This window comes from Vulpes lagopus, chromosome 5, assembly GCF_018345385.1.
Source record: "Vulpes lagopus strain Blue_001 chromosome 5, ASM1834538v1, whole genome shotgun sequence".
NCBI lineage: Eukaryota > Metazoa > Chordata > Mammalia > Carnivora > Canidae > Vulpes > Vulpes lagopus.
The window spans coordinates 51,381,323-51,403,606 of NC_054828.1; the positions used below are offsets into that span (position 1 = coordinate 51,381,323).

General features: G+C 46.8%; 2 protein-coding genes across 2 annotated transcripts; one reads left to right on the top strand and one right to left on the bottom strand.

Moving 5' to 3' along the window:
* Positions 1 to 276: 276 nt before the first annotated feature.
* On the top strand, positions 277 to 6,064 carry LOC121491773 (collagen alpha-1(I) chain-like). The gene is made up of 3 exons (XM_041756947.1): positions 277 to 577; positions 4,845 to 5,021; positions 5,067 to 6,064. The coding sequence occupies exons 1-3, from the start codon at positions 277 to 279 to the stop codon at positions 5,744 to 5,746; spliced, it is 1,158 nt and encodes a 385-aa protein (XP_041612881.1). The 3' UTR covers positions 5,747 to 6,064.
* Positions 6,065 to 6,281: 217 nt separating this feature from the next.
* On the bottom strand, positions 6,282 to 20,766 carry CNRIP1 (cannabinoid receptor interacting protein 1). Its single transcript, XM_041757537.1, has 3 exons — positions 20,003 to 20,766; positions 17,809 to 17,959; positions 6,282 to 6,835 (listed from the first exon to the last, which is right to left on the bottom strand). The coding sequence occupies exons 1-3, from the start codon at positions 20,179 to 20,181 to the stop codon at positions 6,671 to 6,673; spliced, it is 495 nt and encodes a 164-aa protein (XP_041613471.1). The 5' UTR covers positions 20,182 to 20,766; the 3' UTR covers positions 6,282 to 6,670.
* Positions 20,767 to 22,284: the final 1,518 nt, after the last annotated feature.

Here is a 22,284-nt window from a genome sequence, read left to right on the forward strand (position 1 = left end):
GGATGATGGAAGGGTGGATGGATAGACAAGTGATAACGCAAATATTGCCAGTTGTTACCTGTGAAATCCAGGTGATGGGTGTGTGGATGTTTGCTGTAGAGTTTTCCCAACTTCTCTGTATATTTCAACATTATCACATTAAAAGGCGGGGGAGGAAAGTTTATTTCTTACTGATGCTTCGGGTCCAAGGAAGGCGGGCTAAGATTCTACTCCGTATCTTCCCCCGCTAGGATGCAGGATGATGGATCGTGGTGAAAGTGCCTGGTGGCCACGGCAATGGGAAGGGGAGCGCTGTTGGGCACTGCACGGACAGCTGGGGATTTCAGGCTGGCAGTGACAGGGCGGCTTCTGCTCACGGCCTGCTGGCCAGGGCCGCTCACACGTGGCTCTCCCAGGCCGTGGAAGTGCGATCCTATCACGCGCTCCCACAGGGGAAGGCTGGCAACACCTGGCGGGGAGCGCACGCGACCACCCTGCTGCGAACAAACGCCCAGAAAGGACTCCCCATCCTCACCCCGTCATCAGTCATCACCGACGGCACTGACGTTACAGGGCATCTTCACTGAGATCAGTGGCAGTAGGAGACCTCAGAAGCTGGTTTCCTTTCTCCTCCCCCTTCCTTCTTTTCTGGGGAGCAGAACTGACCCCCCGAAGGGTTAACGCATTTCCAAACTTCTCAGCCGGCCACTCAGCCAGCCAGCCAGCCAGCTCTTTCTAGAATCTCATCACCGTTTTATGGAGTCAGCTCATTTTCACTGAGTCAGTAAGAACACGTGGAAGCCGTCCAGAACACTTAAGAAAAGCAGAAGTTAGATCGAGGCTGACGACGCTTTTCTGAAACGGGGTACAACAGGAAAAAGAAGAAAAATATTTGAGTAAACAAGGTTTCACAACTATTCTTGACTCAACGTTTCAGAGAAGTCAGGAAGGACGTCCGAGCTGGGGTGACATTTAAGCTGGTCCTTGAGGGCCTGGCTAGGTAGGGAACGGATGGAGCGTTCCAAGCAGAGGGAACAGGCTGTGCAGGCGCCCGGGCTGGGTGGACCGCAGGGAGCAGCAGAAGTTAGCCGCGGCCGGGGGCTAGACGCCGGGGGACCACGGCTATGGCCTGCCTTGCACCGGGAGCAAATGGGAATGGGCCTCGTCCTTGCCCCGGGACAACTGTCACGTTGTATCCGTGCACTCACAGTACTTGGGATGACGTTAAAGACAAAAGATCATCTTTAAGAAATTTGCTGCGTAGAGTGCCATGGATTTCTTTTTTTTTTTTTTTTAAATTTTACGTATTTACTTGAGACAGAAAGAGAGAGAGAGAGAGAGAACACGAACAGGAGGAAGGGCAGGGGGAGAGGGAGCAGCAGGCTCCCCTGCTGAGCAGAGAGCCCAGCCTGCCCTGGGCTTGATTCCAGGACCCGGGATCATGACCTGAGGCTGAAGGCAGCTGCTTAACCGACTGAGTCACCCTGGCGCTCCAAGTGCCATAGTTCTCTTTTCTTTTTCTTTTTCATTTTTTTAGATTTTATTTATTCATTCATGAGAGACACACACAGAGAGAGAGGCAGAGACACAGGCAAAGGGAGAAGCAGGCTCCACACAGGGAGCCCGATGCAGGACTCGATCCCAGGACCTCAGGATCACACCCTGGGCTGAAGGCAGATGCTCAATCACTGAGCCCCCCGCAGGCATCCCAAGTGCCACAGATTTCTATACTGAGCACTGAATTTTGAAAAATTGCATACTTCTATTTATTGGCAGTAATTTTTAAGTCCCATTTCTTCTGTAACATGGACATGTGACAGATGCTGCCGACCTCATGGAACAGTGAGGACGAGTAAAAGACATAACAAAGAGAACCTGAGACATCATTCTAGACCTTTCCCAGATTTTAGGTGCTCTGACTTTGTCCTAACGTTTCCATCTTATTCAAAACTGGGTCTTCCTAAAAGAAACTTTATGGAGCCTGTTTTTGGAGAGTTTCTTTTCCCAGAATGTCTTAAAATATGCTACTTGAAGCTATTTACTTTCACATAATTAAAATATTGTCTTTGCATATGTTTTTGTTTTTTTAAGGAAAAAAAAAAAAAAGCATAGGTGCACCTGGGTGGCCCAGCGGTGAGCGTCTGCCTTCAGCTCAGGGCGTCACCCCAGGGTCCCGGGATCAAGTCCTGCATCGGGCTCCCTGCATGGAGCCTGCTTCTCCCTCTGCCTGGGTCTCTGCCTCTCTCTGTGTGTCTCTCATGAATAAATAAATAAAATCTTAAAAAAAAAGAAAAGAAAAAAATAGAGCAAAAACTTTGGCCATTACTCCACATCCATATCAGTAATATCCTAGGAGTTTTATCCCTTAAATACCTTCAGTTTTTCTCTTTACATTTTTAATATTTTGTTCGCAAATATATTTTGTCTTTTAAATAAAATGTACTGAATAATGCGATGTGCCAGTCACTGATACTAGGATAGTGATGTAATGGGCCAGATCTGGCTACACGTGTGGTGGATGTAGCATAAGGTACAAACTTGCCAAACACCAAGTGGCACATCTGAAACTAATGTAATATTGTGTGCCAACCCTATGCAAAAAAAAAAGGATAATTAATAAGGAAACAAATGTTAATGTGTCAGACATCATCCTAAAGATTTTACATAATTTCATTCTCATAACCATGCCTTTTGGGTAAATACTGTTACGACCTCTGTTTTCTAAATGAGAAAATTGAAGCAAAAGAGATATTAAGTGACTTACCTAAGGTCTTACAGTTGTTACGTGGATGAGCCAGGATTTTTTTTTTTTTGTTTTTTGTTTTTTGTTTTTGTTTTTTTTTTTAGCCAGGATTTGAATCGGGGTGTCTAGGTTCCAGAATCCGAAGTCCTTTTTTTCTTTTTTTTTTTTTTAAGATTTTATTTATTCATCAGAGACACACAGAGAGAGGCAGAGACACAGGCAGAGGGAGAAGCAGGCTCCATGCAGGGAGCCCGACGTGGGACTCGATCCCCGGACCCCGGGGTCACGCCCTGAGCCGAAGGCCGACGCTCAACCGTGGGGCCACCCAGGTGCCCCCGGAATCTGAACTCTTAAACACAGAGTCATGATGCCACATTTCTGAAGATAATGATGCATCCTCTTTCTAAGTAAATCAGGGTAATGACTGTGTACATCAATTTTTCTCTGATGTCCATGGAAACCACGAGCCTAGCACAGGACCGTGTCCCTATACTGTAAGGATATCCCTATCTATGATATTTTTGGACTTACTTTATCTGCTTTTTTTCTTTGTCCTCTCTCTGTGAAAAAAAAAAACAACAAAGAAACAAATTTATTTTCACTGTGCCTACCCCTACAAATTGCCCTCTTTCCTCCACTCATTCTGCTTCCGCTTTCCTAAAAGCCAGGCACCGGACCACCCTGTAAGTCAGAACTGCCTCTGCAGTAGGAGTCGCGAGGTCTTGAGAGGGAAGACCCCAGCCTTTCGTGAATGGACTTTGCAACATCTGTGACAGGGATCTTTGTCTTTTTTTTTTTTTGGCATGTTTTCTGTTCTCGACTGCGATCCAGACAGTCTGGACGGCCGGGTAAGCGACCTCTCGACAAACGAGGTGTCACAAAATATAAATTCAAGGCATTTCTACTCTCCCACCTGCTCCGAAGCGTTTGAGTCATCATCATAATTAGAAGGGTGGCCTAGTTCCTCAAGCTTCTGGGTGGCCATCTGATGCGTGGAAGTAGGGGGAGATGGCTACAGCTCGTATAAAAATAGCCCTTCCAGATGGCCGAGGGGCAAAGTTACAACTCAGCAGCTTGATATAGCTGAGCACTCAGATTTTGGAGTAGGAGGCGAGCTCGGCGAGAAGTAGCCAGAGGGACCGGGCTGGAGTCCAGTCACAGTAGAAGAGAAGCCGCCAGGAGAGATCGCTTACAGGTTCCAGGTTAGCTGTAAGATTTCCTGTTTACTTCGGCTTCATCTCCTCCCCACCTCCCTGATCCAACCCGACCTCTCAGCCCCAAGGAAAGACACACGCTTCTTTTTTTTTTTTTTTTTTAAGGGACCGCAAGGTAGGGGCCTCCACCTTACATCGTAAAGGGCCTTAGAATTCTATGAGCCTCGCTCCGTGCTTCCTCCGATGCGAGCCAAGGGAGACGCGCGGGGTGGTGAGCACTTGGGCGCGGGCAGCAGCAGGTGGCGGCTCCCGGGGCTGTGGCCGGGCCCTCCTCCCCGGCAGGTGGGTGCTCCCACCGGCCCGGCGCCCAGCTCGGCGTGAGGCAGCCCGCACTCAGAGGTTATAGAGCCTCTCGTTAAAAGCAAAACAAAAAAAAGGACATTTGCAGAAGCTGTGCTATTGCGTCCATCCCTCAACACAACTACACGCAAGCTCTGGCAGCTGAGTCACGAGCGCGAAACCTCGCTCCACACGTGGAAACCTTTACTCGTCGACACATCCAGCTCCCATAGTGCTCCACCAGCTAATACGTCTGCGTTTCTACTGGATGTTCTGGAAGAAGACCTAAGCCTCCGTCCGGCCTTAATCCATGGCTTAGCTCAACCTGGGTGCCAGTAATCGAACGTGGGGTTTCTTTTTCTTTTTTTTTTTTTAAAGATTTTATTCATTCACGAGAGACACAGAGACACAGGTGGAGGGAGAAGCAGGCTCCCTGCAGGAGCCCGACGGGGGACTCGATCCCCGGACCCCGGGGTCACGCTCTAAGCTGCAGGCGGCGCTGAACCGCTGAGCCACCCGGGATGCCCGAATGTTGGTTTTCAAAATACAGAAATGGGGAATGGGTTAATGCTTGTGTTAGCAGCCCTCGTAACGCACGCTGTTATTTTTTGACAAACAAAGGAATTGAGACACACACTGTTCTCTTTCAGCGCCCAGCACGGGTGGCCCAGAGCCCGGGGGTTGCTGTGCCCTGCTGGCCCCACAGCCTCACTGTGGGGAAGCGACCCGGAGGGGCCGCGGGTTTGGGGCCGGCCTTGCAAATGCGGTTCCGTGGCCCTCATCACATGGGCCTCCTAACCCAGCAGGTGCCCCCGGGGAGCCCTCATCAGATGGGCCCCCTAACCTGGCAGGTGCCCCCGGGGAGCCCTCATCAGATGGGCCCCCTAACCTGGCAGGTGCCCCCGGGGAGCCCTCATCAGATGGGCCCCCTAACCTGGCAGGTGCCCCCGGGGAGCCCTCATCAGATGGACCCCCTAACCCGGCAGGTGCCCCCGGGGAGCCCTCATCACACGGACCCCCTAACCCGGCAGGTGCCCCCGGGGAGCCCTCATCAGATGGACCCCCTAACCCGGCAGGTGCCCCAGGGAGCCTCGGGGAGCAAATGAGCAAACGCACAACCAGCTGCTCAACTAGCCTTCTGCAGGACTACAGGATCCTCGCTTGCCAGGGGACGGCGACAGCACCGCGCACCACGGGACTTCGGCTCCGTCGCCTCCCCACCTCCCTTGACTCACTCCGACCTCTGCTTCTGGAGGAAATGTCTGTGGTCCTTAGGGCCTGCATCCTCCCTGCGCGGGGTCAGGGACCGGCCCGTGGCTACAGCACCGGGGCGGGCAAGGAGGCGGCCCTCCTGGCGTCCCTCCCCCATCGCGACAGCACGTCCCGAGGCCCTGTGACCTGGGAGCCGCAGCGGTCATCACAGGAGGAGGACGCAGGCCGGTGGGGTGCGGTGCCGTCTGACGGTGCACCCGGTGCAGCGTCTATGCAGCCTCTCAGAGCGCTGCTGAAGCGCCCCGCCGCCCTGGGGTAAGCGTGCTGCCTGCAGTCCCGGGGTCCCCCCTTGTAGCTGGACACCTGGACGGGCCGGCCCGGAGCGGGGTCCTCCAGCTGGGCGGCTCCCGCCTCCAGTGACAAGAAGACTCGGAGCACGCCGTTCCAATACCTTTATTAAGAAATATCAGAAGTTCGTTACAGTTCCACAGGCAGGTTTACAAAGTCCCAGAGGAGGGGGACGCAGGGAGCCCACCATATGCGTATGATACGTCGGGAGCGTGCCAGCCAGGTGACCCTACAGCAGCCGTCCCCTCGGGTTACCCCGACAATGCCTTGGCCCACGTCTACCGGGCCGCAGCGGAATCCCTGAAGTTACCTGGAAGAGTTCTAATGTGTTCTAGATCGTCCTGAAACACTTGTCCTCCAGTCATCGTGGTTCCCGGGGAAGGGCCGACGTGTCCCCGACCTGTCCCCAGGAGGCGCAGCCTGGGGGGCTCTCCGGCAGCCTGGCCCAGCTGCACGGCACCCCCCCCCCCCCGGCATCACACTTGGGAGAGAACCCACACACATGGTTTTGTGTTTTATCTTTTTATTTAGCATTTACCAAGAACAGGGCGATCACTCAACTTGGCAACGACACACCGGCGGCCCCGCAGCCGAACCGTTGGGAGCGGGCGCCACCGTCCCGCGCCACCGAGCTCCTCGCAGCGGTCGGTGGCCGGGCGCAGGGACAGCGACGCGTTATTACAGTGGGGGGCTTCTCGGGGACGGGGCGTCACAACCTTTCACGTCGGGGACGGAACATCGGAAGGGAACGGACACTTGCAGAATAACCGGGGCCGGTGAGGGCATCGGCACCCGAGGGGCAAGAGAGGCTGGGTGCCTTGGTGAAGGCCTGCGCTGGGTTACCCGAAAGGGGGCGTCGGAAGGGGCCGACCCGCACCGTCGGGGAGAGGCGGCCTCAGAGGAAGGACTCCTTGTTCACCCACATGAGGCTGCGCGTCTCGTTGGGCTTGCACTCGTACTCGATGACGGAGAAGGGGCTTCCCCACTGGCAGTGATCTCGCTTGTGGTAATTGTAGAACTTGACCTGCCACACCGTCTCGAAGGTCCCAATGTCGGTGAACTGCGGGAAGACAAACGCGCCGTAAGGACCTCGCTCTGCGCAGACGGGGCCTGCGTAACCAGGACTCCTGGGTCTGCAAGGTTAGGCCCCCACTGGGACGAGCTATTTGCCTTTAGGACGAGCTGTTTCCCAGAAACGCTGCCTGCAAGTCATGCTTCCCCTAAGACCCTAATCCCATCGTACGAGAGCCGTTTGCTGTCGCACCGTCTTTAATAAACACGACTCCCCAGACCAACCCGTTTTCCAAATTCCATGATCCGAAGGAAACCGCTCTCTGAATCTCGGGCTTTGCGAGCTTGCCACGAAGGGAGGGGGTGGGGGTTAGGAAGAGAAGAGGGGATAGTGTTTGATGGTGACCTGGTTTCTTTTTCTTTTTTTAAAGATTTTATTTATTTATTCACGATAGAGAGAGAGAGAGCATGAGAGAAGGGCAGAGACACAGGCAGAGGGAGAAGCAGGCTCCATGCAGGGGGCCCGACATGGGACTCGATCCCGGGACCCCAGGAACACGCCCTGAGCCGAAGGCAGGCGCTTAAACCGCTGAGCCACCCAGGCTGCCCCTGGCTTCTATTTCAAAAGACGTTCGTGCAAAATAGCATAAGCACAAAATCACGAAACACAAGACAACTGTCCTTCCATCAGTAATTTCGTTTCCAGGGAAGGATATTTTCTCGGAAGCACGTGTTTGTCAAAGGCCCTGCTTGAGCTTTTAAAAATACCGTTGAGGGTTTCCACGTCAGAAATCCGTGCCCGCAAAGCATTTATTTAAATATGTTTTCTTTTACTAGGTGCTCTTTAGTTTTCAGCCACTAGATGTGACATGGAGCCTTGACTAGAACTTGTTCATAACGGACAGTATATTATTTACGTCTCTGGTTTATGTGCTTAGTTGTCAGTTATCTGGTTATGGTGCCAACACATACCTTCTGTATCATCTACAGAAGTGCTTTGAACATCAATTTTTTTTATCTTAAATGATAGTAGTTTGCTGTATCTAACATAGGTAAATAAATCAGTGAATGTAATTCAGTCTTTTAAGTTAGGGATACTGCATAAGGCGATGGTGTATCTCATATATATGTCACGCACAGTATGTTTCTTGTGTGTCCCATGGATATGCCACTGTGTCAGTCCTAGTTATTTATAAAAAGAAAATTGTTTCATAATAATGATCCTCTGTCTTCCATATTAAAAACTTTTTAAAATGCAAAAAAAAAAAAAAAAAAGAAAAGAAAAAGAAAAGAAAGAAAGAAATCCGTGCCCGTGGCTCTGGCTTCGATTATCCACTAACCCAGACCCACATTCGAGTACCTACTATGTGCTTTGCACACATGAAAACGTGCATGGTTCTTGCCCTCGAGAAGTTTGCGTTCTGCCTCCAGAAGGTGGGCCCTGCAGATCGCGGCACAGAACTCGCCTGGGCCCTAAGCATGCAATTCCCTTGTAGCTGAGAAGAGGGCAGAGAATACCCTAGGGGCCCCCGGGCAGGTGCTCAAGTGTCCTGCGGGGTAGCCTGACCCTGCTACTGCCTCCTGGAGCTATTTAGGGGATCTGGCATTCAGCAGCATGATGCCTGTCGTTATTTTCTCCTCTGACCCTCTCCTGTCATGGGAGGGGACAGGGACTGACTTGGCAGCGTTCTTAGACCTGTCGGGCGCCAGAAGACGTGGAGGGCGGCAGGGCAGTGAGCAATAGGAGCCTCAGCCTGAGGCCGCTGCAGGAGGAGGGCGATCAGGTGCTCCCCAGATGGCTTTCCAAGATGCTCTCAAAATTATATCCTGCACCATTGCCTCATCCTGCTAATTCGATCCCAAAACAAGGTTTGGCTTTCCTTTGGGAAATGTGCCTGACTGGAAATACCAGGTGATCTACCTAGATTCCCTAGCTCTTTCCCCAAGTAAGAGAAGAAAGTATCTTTTTCTAGAGAATCACGGCTTCGGGCAGCCCAGGTGGCTCAGTGGTTTAGCGCCCTTGACCCCGGGGTCCCAGGATCGAGTCCCATGTTGGGCTCCCTGCATGGAGCCTGCCTCTCCCTATGTCTCTGCCTCTCTCTCTGTGTCTCCCATGAATAAATAAATAAAATCTTTTTTAAAATGTTACTTTTATAATCATAAAGAATGTTAAAAATGGTGAAATGGATTTATCTCTAAAACAATAACATAAATATCCTCTTAACCCTAGGCATTTCATGAATTCTATCAAGGATACATATACATGTCAGTGAAAAGATGACAACTTTGTTGACAGTAAGCTAGCGGCGGGAAGAATAAATTGAAATCTCATTTTATAAATCACCAAGATTTTTAAAGAGGGACGATGATGAGGATTGTGATTATTACCATGATTTGACCAGCACAGGGCATTGCACATTTTAAGTGCAATTGAATTACATTACGTTACAAAAATACTTTACAAACACCAATTAATCTTTGGAGCAAAGCAGCTCTAGACTATGCTAGGTAAGTGGGAGAAACATCACTGAGGCCTTTCTTGAGATGGATATAAATAAAAGTTGGTTGTAAAAACAAAAACGAAGATGATGATGACCACAGGCGAGAAAAACCTGAAGACGTGATGCTGTGTCTGAACAACCTTAAAATTAAGAAAGTCTGAATGTCACAGTGATGTGGGAAATAAAGAAGAGAACTTATTAAGTTCCCTCACTACCTACACCTAAGAATGACAAGTCCTTGAAACAGGCAGAGGGACCTTCCTATAGGAACCCAGCGGCCTCGATGCTGATGCTTTGCTAAGGGCAACAGGCAATCTTAGCCTGACCCCCAGGGTCCTTAAGTCAACTTTACCATGTCAAAATTCCTTTGGAAACTTCCTTTATCTCTACCCCCTTTCCCAAGATCATCTTCCAAGCACACGACTCCCAGTATACATCTGAAGAGTCTCATGAGACGGAGTTCTTACTAAACAGTAATAAGTGATATTTTCCTAACAATAGCTAGCCCCCTAGGGTCCTGGAAACCCTGTTTCCGAAATACCTGGGAGGCTTCCACTCTCCCTGACCCCCTCTCAACTTGAAAGTATATAATGGGCCACACTCCCCATGACCCCAGTGCGGCTCTTTCTGCCCCCAGGCCCATCCCTGTGCTTTAATAAAACCATCTTTTTGCATCAAAGACACCTCAAGAATTCTTTCTTGGCCGTCGGCTTCAAACCCGAACATCTCTCCTACATCAACCATTCTCAGGGACACAGGAGACCAACGTAGAAATCTGCTGATGGCAACAGTCAGAGCTACAGATATGGGAGGTTTAGGTGCTTCTATTCCGGTTTCTCTCTCTTTTACTAGTGTTGGACCCCAGGTCATGTTGTAGTTAATTGCCGCCTACTATGCATATATTTTTTCTGTGCCTTAGTTGTTCTAAGGCATGAGCCTTCTTCCTTTTCTTTCTTCTGGAGATCTATTTCCAGGATGGATGCCTCACCACCTGGCTCAGAATTTCTTCTCCTCGAATGTAAGGAGCAGATGGGGTCCCGAAAGCTGACATTTTTCTTAAAGAACAGAAGCAACTACACAGTCTCTCTACTCCCTCCCAACCCATCTGTGCCTTCCAAGGAAAACCTACCCAGTCGGCCTGTGTGATGCAATGCACACACAGGTAGGATTCTGTGCAAATGCATGGCATTCTGTATTTTATACAACACCTCACATGGGCCATTCTGCTTAGGTCTTTTGACTGGTTTTAGCTTCCCTGTTTCACAGATGAAAGACTAAGATTCAGAGAGGTTAAGTGACTGCCCCACGTCTAGGTTATGCAGCCGACTAATGAGAGGAGAAGGTCAAGGACTTAGGATTCCTAATTACTTTTTTTTGAAAGATTTTATTTATTTATTCATGATAGACACACACACACACACACACACACACACACACACACAGACAGAAGCAGAGACACACAGGCAGAGGGAGAAGCAGGCTCCATGCAGGGAGCCTGACATGGGACTTGATCCTGGGTCTCCAGGATCACGCCCCGAACTGAAGGCGATGCCAAACCGCTGGGCCATCGGGGCTGCCCGGGATCCCTAATTCCTATCTAGAAACTAGGATCACTGTACCAAACTGCTTCTAGAAGGAAATTTGTTAGAGGTTAATTTTTCTCTGAGTGAAAACATATACGGATTGTCATGTGTAGGATGCTTTAGGACACTACCATGCACTAAACGTGTGCATCTCCCCAAAATTCGTATGTCATGAGGGTGGAGTCCTCATGAATGGGATTAATGCCCTTTAAAAAACAGACACGGGATGGACGATCTCTATGTCCTTTTTCATGTGAGGATACAGCCAAAAAAGCAACTGTTTTGAACCAGCAAGAGGGCTCTCATCAGACACCGAATCTGCGGGTGCCCTGGTCTTGGACTTCCAGCCTCCAGGACCATGAGAAATAAATGCTTGTTGTTTAAGCTGCCCAGTCTCTGGTATTCTAAAAGTGACACTCTACTATAGACCTGGATGTATTATTTTTCTTAGCGTCCTGCAAGTTGCAGACTTTTTTATTTTACGTTTTTATTTTACAACTGACGTGGAAGAGAATCCTCGGATTCCAAGGAGAAGAGATTCATCCGTCATCTTCAGTAACAAGGAACCCCCAAAGTTTGTTTTATTTATTTATTTTATTTTTTATTTTATTTTATTTTTTAAAATAACTTCTATGGTCTTAGAACCAAATGGCCTAGAATCACTAGGATACTTCGTCCCACTCACCATGCCACTTAGAGACATAAGAAGTTCACCAAGAATTAGGTCCCTCAGAAATCCATTGACTCGAGAGCACAGAACAACATGATTATATTGGTAGAGACATGATGTCACCTCATTGGTGAACAAATTCAGTATAACAAGCATTTGTGGCTTTTAGTGTGGTATGACCTATGGATTCCTACTGGATTCGCAGCCTCTCTGCTCCTGTCCTGCTTGAAGTTTTATGAGTAAATACATGCTTTGCATTTCTCTTATTGAATAGATAGGACAAAAGGTTCTGAGAATTATAAAGTATGTTTAACTTTATAAGAAACTGTCAAACTTTTCCTAAGTGATTGCACCATGTTACAGTCCTACCAGCAATGAGTGCGTTAGCTGCTCTACATCCTCTCCAGCGCTTGGCATTGCCAGTCCTCTTAACTTTACTCAGTCGAGTGGAGAAGAATGATGATAAAGAACAGAAATTAAAAAAAAAAAAGAACAGAAATCAGTGAAATAGAAAAGAAAATAATGATAAATAAAAGACTATAAGGAAAGACTCTAGAGGGAAAAAATAATGATAAGTAAAAAGTAATGAAACCAAAATCTGGTTTTTTGATGATGTCTTAAAACTTGATAAACTCCAGGGGCACCTGACTGGCTCAGCTGGTAAAGCATGCAACTCTTAAACTCAGGGTCATGAATTTAAGCCCCACACTGTGTGGGGGAGTCTACTTTAAAAAATGATAAAATTTAAAAACTAATAAGCCCCTAAAAAAACTGAGCAAAAAAAAAGATAAAACAAACGACCAATATCAGGAATGAAAGAGATGCAATCACTATTGATCCTAAAGACCTTAAATTGGGAACTTTATGCCAATACAGTTAATGAAATGGACAAATTCCTGGCAAGATACAAACTATCAGTAAACCTCCATCTACTAAAGAAATGGTATCTGTTGTTACAAATCCTCCTGGAGACAAAATTTCAGGCCCAAATGGCTTCACTGATAAATTCAGATATTAAAGGGAAAAATTCCAATTCCGCATAAATTCTTTCAGACCACAGAGGAAGAATACTTCCCAGTACATTCTATGAAGCCAATGTTAACACCAAAACTTGGCAAAGATGTTATCAGCAAAATTGTAGACAAAAATTCCTCATGAGCTTATGCATAAAATTTGTTTCTACTTTTTATTTGTTTGAAATATGAGTAAATCAAATCCAGCAATGGGCTTTTACAACAGTACCAAGAGAGTTTTATTCTTGGAACTCAGGGATGGTTCAATATTTTTAAATCCCTGTAATCGACCATATTGACAAAAATACAGGAGAAAAGCCATTATCATCATATCCATAGATGCTGAAAAAGCATTTGGCAATTCAACATCCATCCATGATAAAAACTCTCAGGAAACTAGGAATTGAAAGGAAGTTCTTCAATCTGCCCAAGGGGCATGGACAAAAATTAAAAAACTGTAGTTAACATCACCCTTGGTGGTAAGAGACTGAGCTCTTTCCCTATAAGATGGGAAATAAGGCAAGAACATCCGCTCTTACTATTCCTCTTCAGCATTGTGTTGAAGGTCCTAGCCAGTACCTTATGGCAAGAGGAAGAAAAAAAGAAAAAGTAAAACTGTTTCTATTTACGGGTGAACATCTGTTTGCACAAAATACTAAGCAATATAATAAAAAGCTACAAAAATTAATAAGCGAGTTTAGCAGGTTTGTAAGACACAATACCAATTCACAAAAATTACTCTATTTCCTAAAGAAATACACCAGCACTGAACAACTGGTGTTATTTTTTTTTAATAGTTCACCAATTCTGTAGGTGGAAATTAGCATTGCACTATTTACACGTATATTTTCACCAGTAGTGAAATTAAGCCATTTAAAAATGTATTTATTGAGGGGCAGCCCGAGTGGCTCAGTAGTTTAGCGCCACCTTCAGCCCAGGGCGTGACCCCGGGGTCCCGGGATGGAGTTGTGGAGCCTGCTTCTCCCTCTGCCTGTGTCTCTGCCTCTCTCTGTGTCTCTCATAAATAAATAAATAAATAAATAAATAAATAAATAAATAAATAAAAATAAATAAATAAATAAAATATTTAAAAATATATATTTATTGGTCATTTGTATTTCTTCTTCTGTGAATTGCCTATTTATTTTTGCTTACTTTCCCATTTCCCTATCCTATTGTTATTTTTTTTCCCCTCACTGGTTTCGAAGAATTCTTTGTATATTAAGTTACAGATCTTGCCAAATGACTGCACCGAGTTGACACAAAGGAACCACTCTTGTGTTTGGGAGGACCCGGTAGGGCTACCTACCTCCGCACACCTGGCCTCATCACAAGGTCACAGGCCTCCTTGCCGTATTCCCCCAAACTCACCCCCCGCCCCGTCCCCCACTGACGAGAGCCAGCAAGAGGGGAACAGTGGGACTGGTGCAGAGTCTCCACCTGGCGTGTCCCCCTGGAGGCACCGCATGGGGCACCGGGCACATTAAGGAACAAGCCAACGCTGCCGTTTGAAATGGAGCTTGAGAGCTTGCGAGCTCGGTATTGCTGGAGTCACTCCCAGCACCGGGGCCCCTGGAATGATCTGAATAAAGAGATCAACTGCCATCAATCCAAGGCAGAGAGCATTCAAGGACCTCCTGCCTTCAGCCTCAGTGGGCAGCAAAGGGCAGGCCGAAACCCAGGGCGAGTAGCTTAGGAGATCGTGCACGCTTTCACGGATTGCTACTTGCCTTTTAATTTAAATCCTCTTAATGAAAATTTACTTTACCTTTAGGATGTTTGACAGAAATTTTAGAGCGCATGTAATCAAAGCTTTTAATTTTTAGCTTTGGCCATCTCCCGTTTCTTTTCATTCAAGTTTTTTAAAAGTTGGCTTCTTACAGTTAGTTAGCCCCTTGATCCATCTGGAATATATTTTAGAGTATGGTATCGGGAAAGAGTAACAGTGACATTCCCCTCAAGTAGCCAATAGTCTCAGCATTATTTAGTTAATGATTTAAAAATTAAAAAAAAAACTTAAAAATTCATTTTTTTTAAAAAGATTTTATTTATTTATTCATGTGAGACACAGAGAGAGAAGCAGAGACAAAGGTAGAGGGAGAAGCAGGCTCCCTGAAGGGAGCCCAATGTGGACTCGATCCTAGGACCCTGGGGTCATGACCTGAGTCAAAGGCAGATGGTCAACCACTGAGCCACCCAGGTGCCCCCCCCCAAAAATACTTTGACGTAACTTTACACTCTTAAGAAGCTGCTCTTGTATACCTTTAATTCAGCTTCCCTTACTGGATTCCCCTGCTTAGTCAATTAGTTTACTCAGACATTTCATGACTTCCTTGTCTCTGAAAGTGTGGTTGTGTCTGTAATTTACAATACTGAAGCTTGAAACATTGATGACAAAAGTCATAAAATAGGTTCAGAGCCACGTGGGTCTTTCATTACTAGAATAAAATTCGAATTTAACATTAGAACTGCTGACTGGATCAGGAAACCTTCTTTAATTTCTATGGTTTTCCTTAGAATCAGCCTCTTGCAGATAAGATACAAATACACGGCCAATGCTCTTACCAACAGCCATGTGATCAACTCTTGGAAAAATCAGCTGTCAATCACTTGCTGCTTTTGGTCATGGACAATATATGTAGGAATCTAGGCTTTACTATTGGGACTCACAAAATGCTAATCCCATCTTAAACCCTTTGTAAGAGGATGTAGAACTATAAACATATAAATCAAGATCGAACAAGGGGAAAGCAAATAACAAAATCTAAAATTACGGAAAAAACAAAATAGAGTGCCAACCGTGTGGAAAAATAACTTTCTCAAATTTAAATAGAAGAAATCCTAAAGGAAAATGTGAGAGATGTAATTACGTTTCTATACAATGGAAAATGTAACCAAAGCAATACTGGGAGAAATATGACAGATACGACAGATTTTTTAAAAAAGATCTTTACTAGGACTCTGATTTTTAAAGGTTTTATTTATTTGGGACAGAGAGGGAAAAAGAGTGCATTGTGCATGCACACAAGTAGGGGGAAGGTCAGAGGGAGGGAGCGAGAGAGAAACTCAAGCAGGCTCCGCGCACTGAGTGTAGAGCCAGATGTAGGGCTCAATCCCACGACCCCTAGATCATGACCTGAGCTGAAATCAAGAGTTGGAGGTTTACCAACTGAGCCACCCAGGTGCGCCTCACGACTCTGATTTGTAAAAAATAATCTTTGATAGAAATATTAACAAAACATGAAAAAACCAATTTACACACACAAAAATAAAATTAAATGTTGAAATAAATGTTCATTCTTATAAATGATCGTAAAAATTAAATTAGGAAATTTATTTTTTAAAGTAATTCCCAATGTTGTCATAATTAGAGCAAAGCCACTAGGTTTCCATATTGTTAGTAATGCTGTAAAATGGCACGTACAACACATTGTAAAAATACCTGAAATGGCCGTTATGTGGGAACAGCTGTAAAATGCATCTCTCTTGACCGAACAATTTTACTCCTATTGAAGCAGTAGCACAGAATTATTCATGATAGCACTTTTTATGATGAGAACAACTGACATATCTAACATCTGGGGAGTAATCTGATCATTACGGAACAGCATGACAGAGTCTTAGGTTGTCATTGAAATTCTAACAATGAATATGTAGAATGTTGGACAAATAAAATGGACAAATAGAATGTTGGACGTAATAAAATGGTTGCAAAGATAAAATGTATAAATGTGGAAGGGAATCTGAAAATGAAGTGGGTCAGAATGTGAGGATTACTGTTGCTTTAGAAATTTGCTCAGATTTCTGAAAATTGTGTTATTTCACATTTTTTAAAAAACCATGTCTATCTTTTGAGATGCTGGGATGTGTTCCCAGTCCTCCTCTCTCTGTCTGTTCCCAATAAAAAGAAATCCTACAGAGACTTGTTGGCCTTCAGTTCTATCAGTGTATTCCTAAATGATAGTATTCAAAAATCTGACTTTCTTCATCACATAACGAGTATCATCCCCTTAAGGGTCAAAAAACAATCAATCAACAATTTGTAACCCTTATACCAAGTGTTCCTTCTTCTCTCAACTCTCAAACTCTCATTAATTATTTATTCCTTTCTCCAGAAAAACTATCCCCCAAATTTTGGATTAGAATACGACCCTTGGCATATGCTCCAAGGGTACCACTACTTTTTTTTAAAAGCATACTTTGTATGATAAAATTATTTCCTTTATTATCGATAATCATGTAAAGTATGTTTTCCTCCTCTGGTTTAGAAGCTCCATAAAGCCAGAAATGTCTGTTTTGTTCATTGATACTCTCCTGCTGCCTGACAGGTAGGCTATCCCCGTATATTTGTTGATGAATCAAACAAACAAAAAAAATAAAACAGAAATCCAAAAACCCTAAATAAAATATTAGCATATTGAGTTTAGTGATATATTTTTTAAAATACTTAATTTTTAAGTATGGTTTGTTTTAGGAAATAAAGGGTAGCATGTTATATAATTATTACATCAATGTATCAAAGGAGACAAATTTTCTCCATAGATGAGAAAATAAATTAGATAAAATTCAACACATCTCCCGATCAAAAAAAAAAAAGTCTCGAGGCGTCTGGGTGGCTCAGTTGGTTAATTGTCTCTCTCTCAAATAAAGAAAATTAAAAAAAAAATCTCTTAATGAGCTAGAAAAAGGATGCTTTAACATGATAAATATTTAAAACTAACATTGTGCCTAATAGTGAAACCGTGAAGGCAAGGATGCCGCTTCCCATCATTAATAAGCAACATTATTCTAGGAACATCAGCCAATGGCACAAGGCTAGAAAGAAGAATCAGAAAATGACAGTTGTATGTAGATTACAACTACCAATCTGAAAAGCCTAAGATTAAACGAAGAATTTCAGTAAGCAAGTTCGGTAAGGCGGCCAGTTACAGAATACACGGACATACTATGAAAAAGCAATATACTTAAAACAGTGCAGTATTAGCACGAGAATAGCCGATCAACGGAATAGAGTGTAGAAAGAGATTTAATTTTTTTGCCATATAAGAAATTACTATGGAACTGACCATTGAAGAAGCATGGATTATTTAATTAATTGTATTGGGATATTATGGACAAATAGACCCCAATATGAAGCTGTGCATCAATATAATATTTCATAGTTTCATGCTATTTCTTTTTTTTCTTAAGGGGAGACACCGACTTTTTTCCCCCCACGGTTTCTGTTTGCCCCGACACCCCCACGCGGGCCTTACCGGCATCGTGATCTGGATGGGTTGCCGTTCTCCGCTCTTGGTTGGGGCCACCCCTTCTGTGTCATAGATGCCCGTATAAACAACTCGGTCCCCATCTGGCTCCTTCGACTTCAGCTCCAGCGGGACAAGCACGCCACCAATGGAAATGTTCCTGCAATGGACGAGAGGTGACTATATATGGTAGGAATTAACTTAGGCACCCTGTCCTGGTTTGGACCATAACCCTAGGCCGGAATCCTACAGGGTTTGGCTAAAGGGGACATCTGATGGGGAGGAAAGTTCGGAAAGGTGAAGACGCTTGAGTTCTCCAACTTACCAGTCGTGTGACCATAGACTAATGACTTAATCTCTCTGGACTGACCTTAGTATTCTCATCCAGAACACTTGTCCGAGGTGGAGCCGGATTATCATTCGCCTCTATAGTTTCTTATCTCTGGAGCTATTAAAAACTTGCCCATCCCCAGTCTCATCTCAAACCCTAGAACTTAGAATTCAATATGGTCAGGTCTGGTTTGGCCACTGGTAAATTTAATTTAAGGTTCTCTAGATGATTCCAACATGCAGAAAAACCACTGAACTCGTTCTTTAATGATTTCTTCTGTTCGAACAATCAGAGATCCCGTGATCTAGGGCCGCACAAGCAGAAATTCTCACTGGCATCATTCCTTTATGTTAAACCGGGATTCTCCAGGTTTAGTCCCTGGAGCAGCAGTGTCTATCACCTGCCAAGGTATCAGAAAACAAAATATTAAGCCCCACCCCAGACATAGTAAACTGGAAATTCTAGGGTGGGCTCGGCCATCTGTGTTTTAAGAAGCCTTTGAGGTGATTCTGACACTCAAGCTTAAGAACTACTAGGTTAGGGCAATGAAAAATCCTTGATAAAAATCAAAGTGCAGGGGCACCTGGGTGGCTCAGGTGGTTAAGTGCCTTTGGCTCAGGTCGTGCCTTTGGCTCAGGTCGTGATCCCTGGGTTCTGGGACCCAGTCCCACAACCAGCTGCCTGCTCAGTAGGGTCTGCCTTTCCCTTTGCCCCTCCCCCCTGCTCTTGCACAGCTTCTCACTCTCAAATAAATAAAATCTTAAAAACATTACAGTGTGAAGAGAAAAAAAAATAGTCCTGTCATTAAAAAAAAAAAAATTTTATGTATTCCTGAGAGAGAGACACAGAGAGGCAGAGACACAGGCGGAGGGAGAAGCAGGCTCTCTGCAGGGAGCCTGATGCAGGACCTGATCCTGTGACCCTGGGGGTCACGCCCTGGGCCCAAGGCAGACCCTCCACCTCTGAGCCCCCCCAGGCATCCCTAATCCCGTCCTTAACACAGATTCGTTTTACATTAGTTTAAAACAAGAGAACCACGGTGAAGAAAATGAGATGTAGGACAGATAACTTGGGAGAAGGGGTTGCGAGGGAAGAAGGGACAGGAAAAGTCTGGGCTGTGTGGAAGTGCAGGGAACGCGGGGAAGCGCCAAGGTAACCCATGCACGTGGCTGCAGGGCTGGTGACACAGGGGTCAGAGCGCCTGCCACCTCGCAGTGGGGCTCTAGGGCCTTGGATTAGGGCCTGACACCTGGAAGGCCTACACCGCCCCGATGAAGGCCTGCCCGCGGCCCTGCGGCTCTGGAAGGTGTGCAGGGGGCTCGGGGCCTCCCGGGCTAGGGCGCCAGGTGCGGGGCTGGCCCCCCGCTGCCCGGGTGGGGCGGGAGAGGTCACTGCGGCCACAGACAAACCAAGGGACATCCTTTGGTTGCAGGGATGGCGCCGTGTCACCGGGACGAGCAGACATGCCCCGGGGTCGCGGCCGCGGGAGGGGGGAGCATCCCTCGGGGAGGGAGGAGCATCCCTCGGGGAGGGGGAGCATCCCTCGGGGAGGGGGGAGCATCCCTCGGGGACCCCCCTCCCCGCGCCTCTGCGCCTCCTCGCGCATCCTGGCCCCGGCGGCGGGCGGACTGCGGCAGGGGGAGCAGCGGGGAGCCCCGGGGCACGGGGAGGGGGCGCCGAGGCCTGGGCACCAGGGGTGGCACGTTGACAGGGACCCCCGCGCCCCCAGGCTGGCCTCCTGCCGCCCTGTAAACACCCCTGGGCGCGACGGGTGGGCGGGAGCGAGAGGGGAGGCGGGGGCAGGCGCGGGGGCAGGCGCGGGGGCAGGGGCAGGACCGGGGACCCCCCCCCCCCCCGGCCGCGCCTACTCACTCGACCTGCAGGCTGCTGGGCTTGAGCTTCACCTCCACCTTGTAGGACGAGCCGGTGAGCAGCTTGATGGTGCGGTTCTGGCCGAAGCGCTGCCCGTCCACCTTGAAGAAGACGGGGCCGTCGTTGGGCTGGATGCGCAGCGCGATGGAGAGGCGCACGGCGCCCGGCAGGTCCCCCATGGCTGCGCGCGCGGGGGCGGGGGCGCGCGGGGCGGGGCGCGGCGCGGGGGCGCGGGGGGGCGCGGGGGGCGCGGGGGGCGCGGGGGGGCCCGCCTCGGGGCGCGGGCTGCGGGGGCCGGAGCATCCGCCGCGCTGCTGGGGGCGCGGCCCGCAGGCCCGGGGCTGGGCGGCGCGGCCGGAGGGGACTTAATCCTGTTTACGCGCCGCCATCCCTGCGGCCGCGGGGGGGACGTGGGGCGCCTCCTGGACACGCGCGGGGCGGGGCGGGGGTGCGCGGGTGCGGGGGGGGGTGCAGCGGTGCGGGGCTGCCGGGCTCCGGGGTGCAGGGCTGCAAAGGTCAGGGGTGCAGGGGTGCAAAGGTCAGGGGTGCAGGGGTGCGAGGGTGCAGGGTGCAGGGGAGCGGGGGTGCAGGGTGCAGGAGTGCAGGGTGCAGGGGTGCAAGGCTACGGGGTACAGGAGTACAGGGGTGCAAGGCTACGGAGTGCAGGAGTGCAGGGTGCAGGGGAGTGGGGGTGCAGGGTGCAGGGGTGCGGAGTGCAGGGTGCAGGGGCTGGCCGAGGCCTGCGGAAGCCGTAGCTGGCGAATCGGGCGGGCCCGGGAGGCGGAGGAGGCCGCGCGGGCAGGGGAGACGCGGCAGGAAACCGCTACTCACTAGCCAGTGATTTAAATTTCAGGAAATGCGAGTCTTTCCAAGGCTTAGGGGAAATGGCCGCGGGAAGGCGCAGGTCCAGATAATGCGCCCTGAAAGCGACCCTGGACTGGAAATGTGTGCAAGGAAAAGAAAATCACATATATATATGATTTATATGATGATCATACATACATGCAAGAAGAAAACAAAATAATATATATATGATTTATATGATGACCATACATACATGCAAGAAGAAAACAAAATAATATATATATGATTTATATGATGATCATATATGTGCAAGAAAAAGAAAAACAAAATAATATATATATGATTTATATGATGATCATATATGTGCAAGAAAAAAAGCAATGTCATATATATATGATTTATATGATGATCATATATATGCAAGAAAAAGAAAAAGAAAATCATATATATATGATTTACATGATGATCATATATATGCAAGAAAAAGAAAAGCAATGTCATATATATATGATTTATATGATGATCATATATATGCAAGAAAAAGAAAAAGAAAATCATATATATATGATTTACATGATGATCATATATATGCAAGAAAAAGAAAAGCAATGTCATATATATATATGATTTATATGCAAGAAAAAGAAAATCATATATGATTTATATGATGATCCTATATGTATGCAAGAAAAAGAAAATCATATATATATGATTTATATGATGATCATACATACATGCAAGAAAAAACCAAAATAATATATATATATGATTTATATGATGATCATATATGTGCAAGAAAAAGAAAAGCAATGTCATATATATATATGATTTATATGCAAGAAAAAGAAAATCATATATATGATTTATATGATGATGCTATATATATGCAAGAAAAAGAAAATCATATATATATGATTTATATGCAAGAAAAAGAAAATCATATATGATTTATATGATGATCCTATATATATATGCAAGAAAAAGAAAATAATATGTATATGATTTATATGATCATATATACATACAGGAAAAAGAAAATCATAAATATATGACTTACATGATGATCATATACATATGCAAGAAAAAATCGTATATATATGATTTACAAGATGACCATATATATATTATATATATTTATATATAATATATATATGTATATACACATTCCAGGAGCTGCACCTTCTTGTAGGTAGGTGTGTATTTCTCTTATGCATATTCTTGGGTCAAGACTGACACGGTGTAATGAGTCACATATATTTACACGGATCCTGAAAGGTGAGCGATTAACCCTGTAAAAGGCAACTGGCAGGTGCCTGAGGCATCGCTGGTGACGAAGGCCAAGAGGAGGGATTGGTGGCAAGATGACTGGCGGGGCGGCCCTTGCCACTCGGCAGATCTGAGATGCGCGTGATGGGATGGAGAGGTTGGTTGACAGCTGGCGACCCAGGGCTCCTCCGGGGACGGCTTTGCGGGCTTCA

What these genes read in the sequence shown, in the direction of transcription:
- LOC121491773 (XM_041756947.1), top strand. Translation starts at nt 277, where the DNA reads ATGGGAAGGGGAGCGCTGTTGGGCACTGCACGGACAGCTGGGGATTTC. An exon ending in CTTCACTGAGATCAGTGGCA is followed by an intron (nt 578 to 4,844) that starts GTAGGAGACCTC and finishes AAAGGAATTGAG; the next exon opens with ACACACACTGTTCTCTTTCA. An exon ending in TGGGCCTCCTAACCCAGCAG is followed by an intron (nt 5,022 to 5,066) that starts GTGCCCCCGGGG and finishes CTAACCTGGCAG; the next exon opens with GTGCCCCCGGGGAGCCCTCA.
- CNRIP1 (XM_041757537.1), bottom strand. Translation starts at nt 20,181, where the DNA reads ATGGGGGACCTGCCGGGCGCCGTGCGCCTCTCCATCGCGCTGCGCATC. An exon ending in CCCAGCAGCCTGCAGGTCGA is followed by an intron (nt 17,960 to 20,002) that starts GTGAGTAGGCGC and finishes CGTCCATTGCAG; the next exon opens with GAACATTTCCATTGGTGGCG. An exon ending in CCATCCAGATCACGATGCCG is followed by an intron (nt 6,836 to 17,808) that starts GTAAGGCCCGCG and finishes GTCTTCCCGCAG; the next exon opens with TTCACCGACATTGGGACCTT.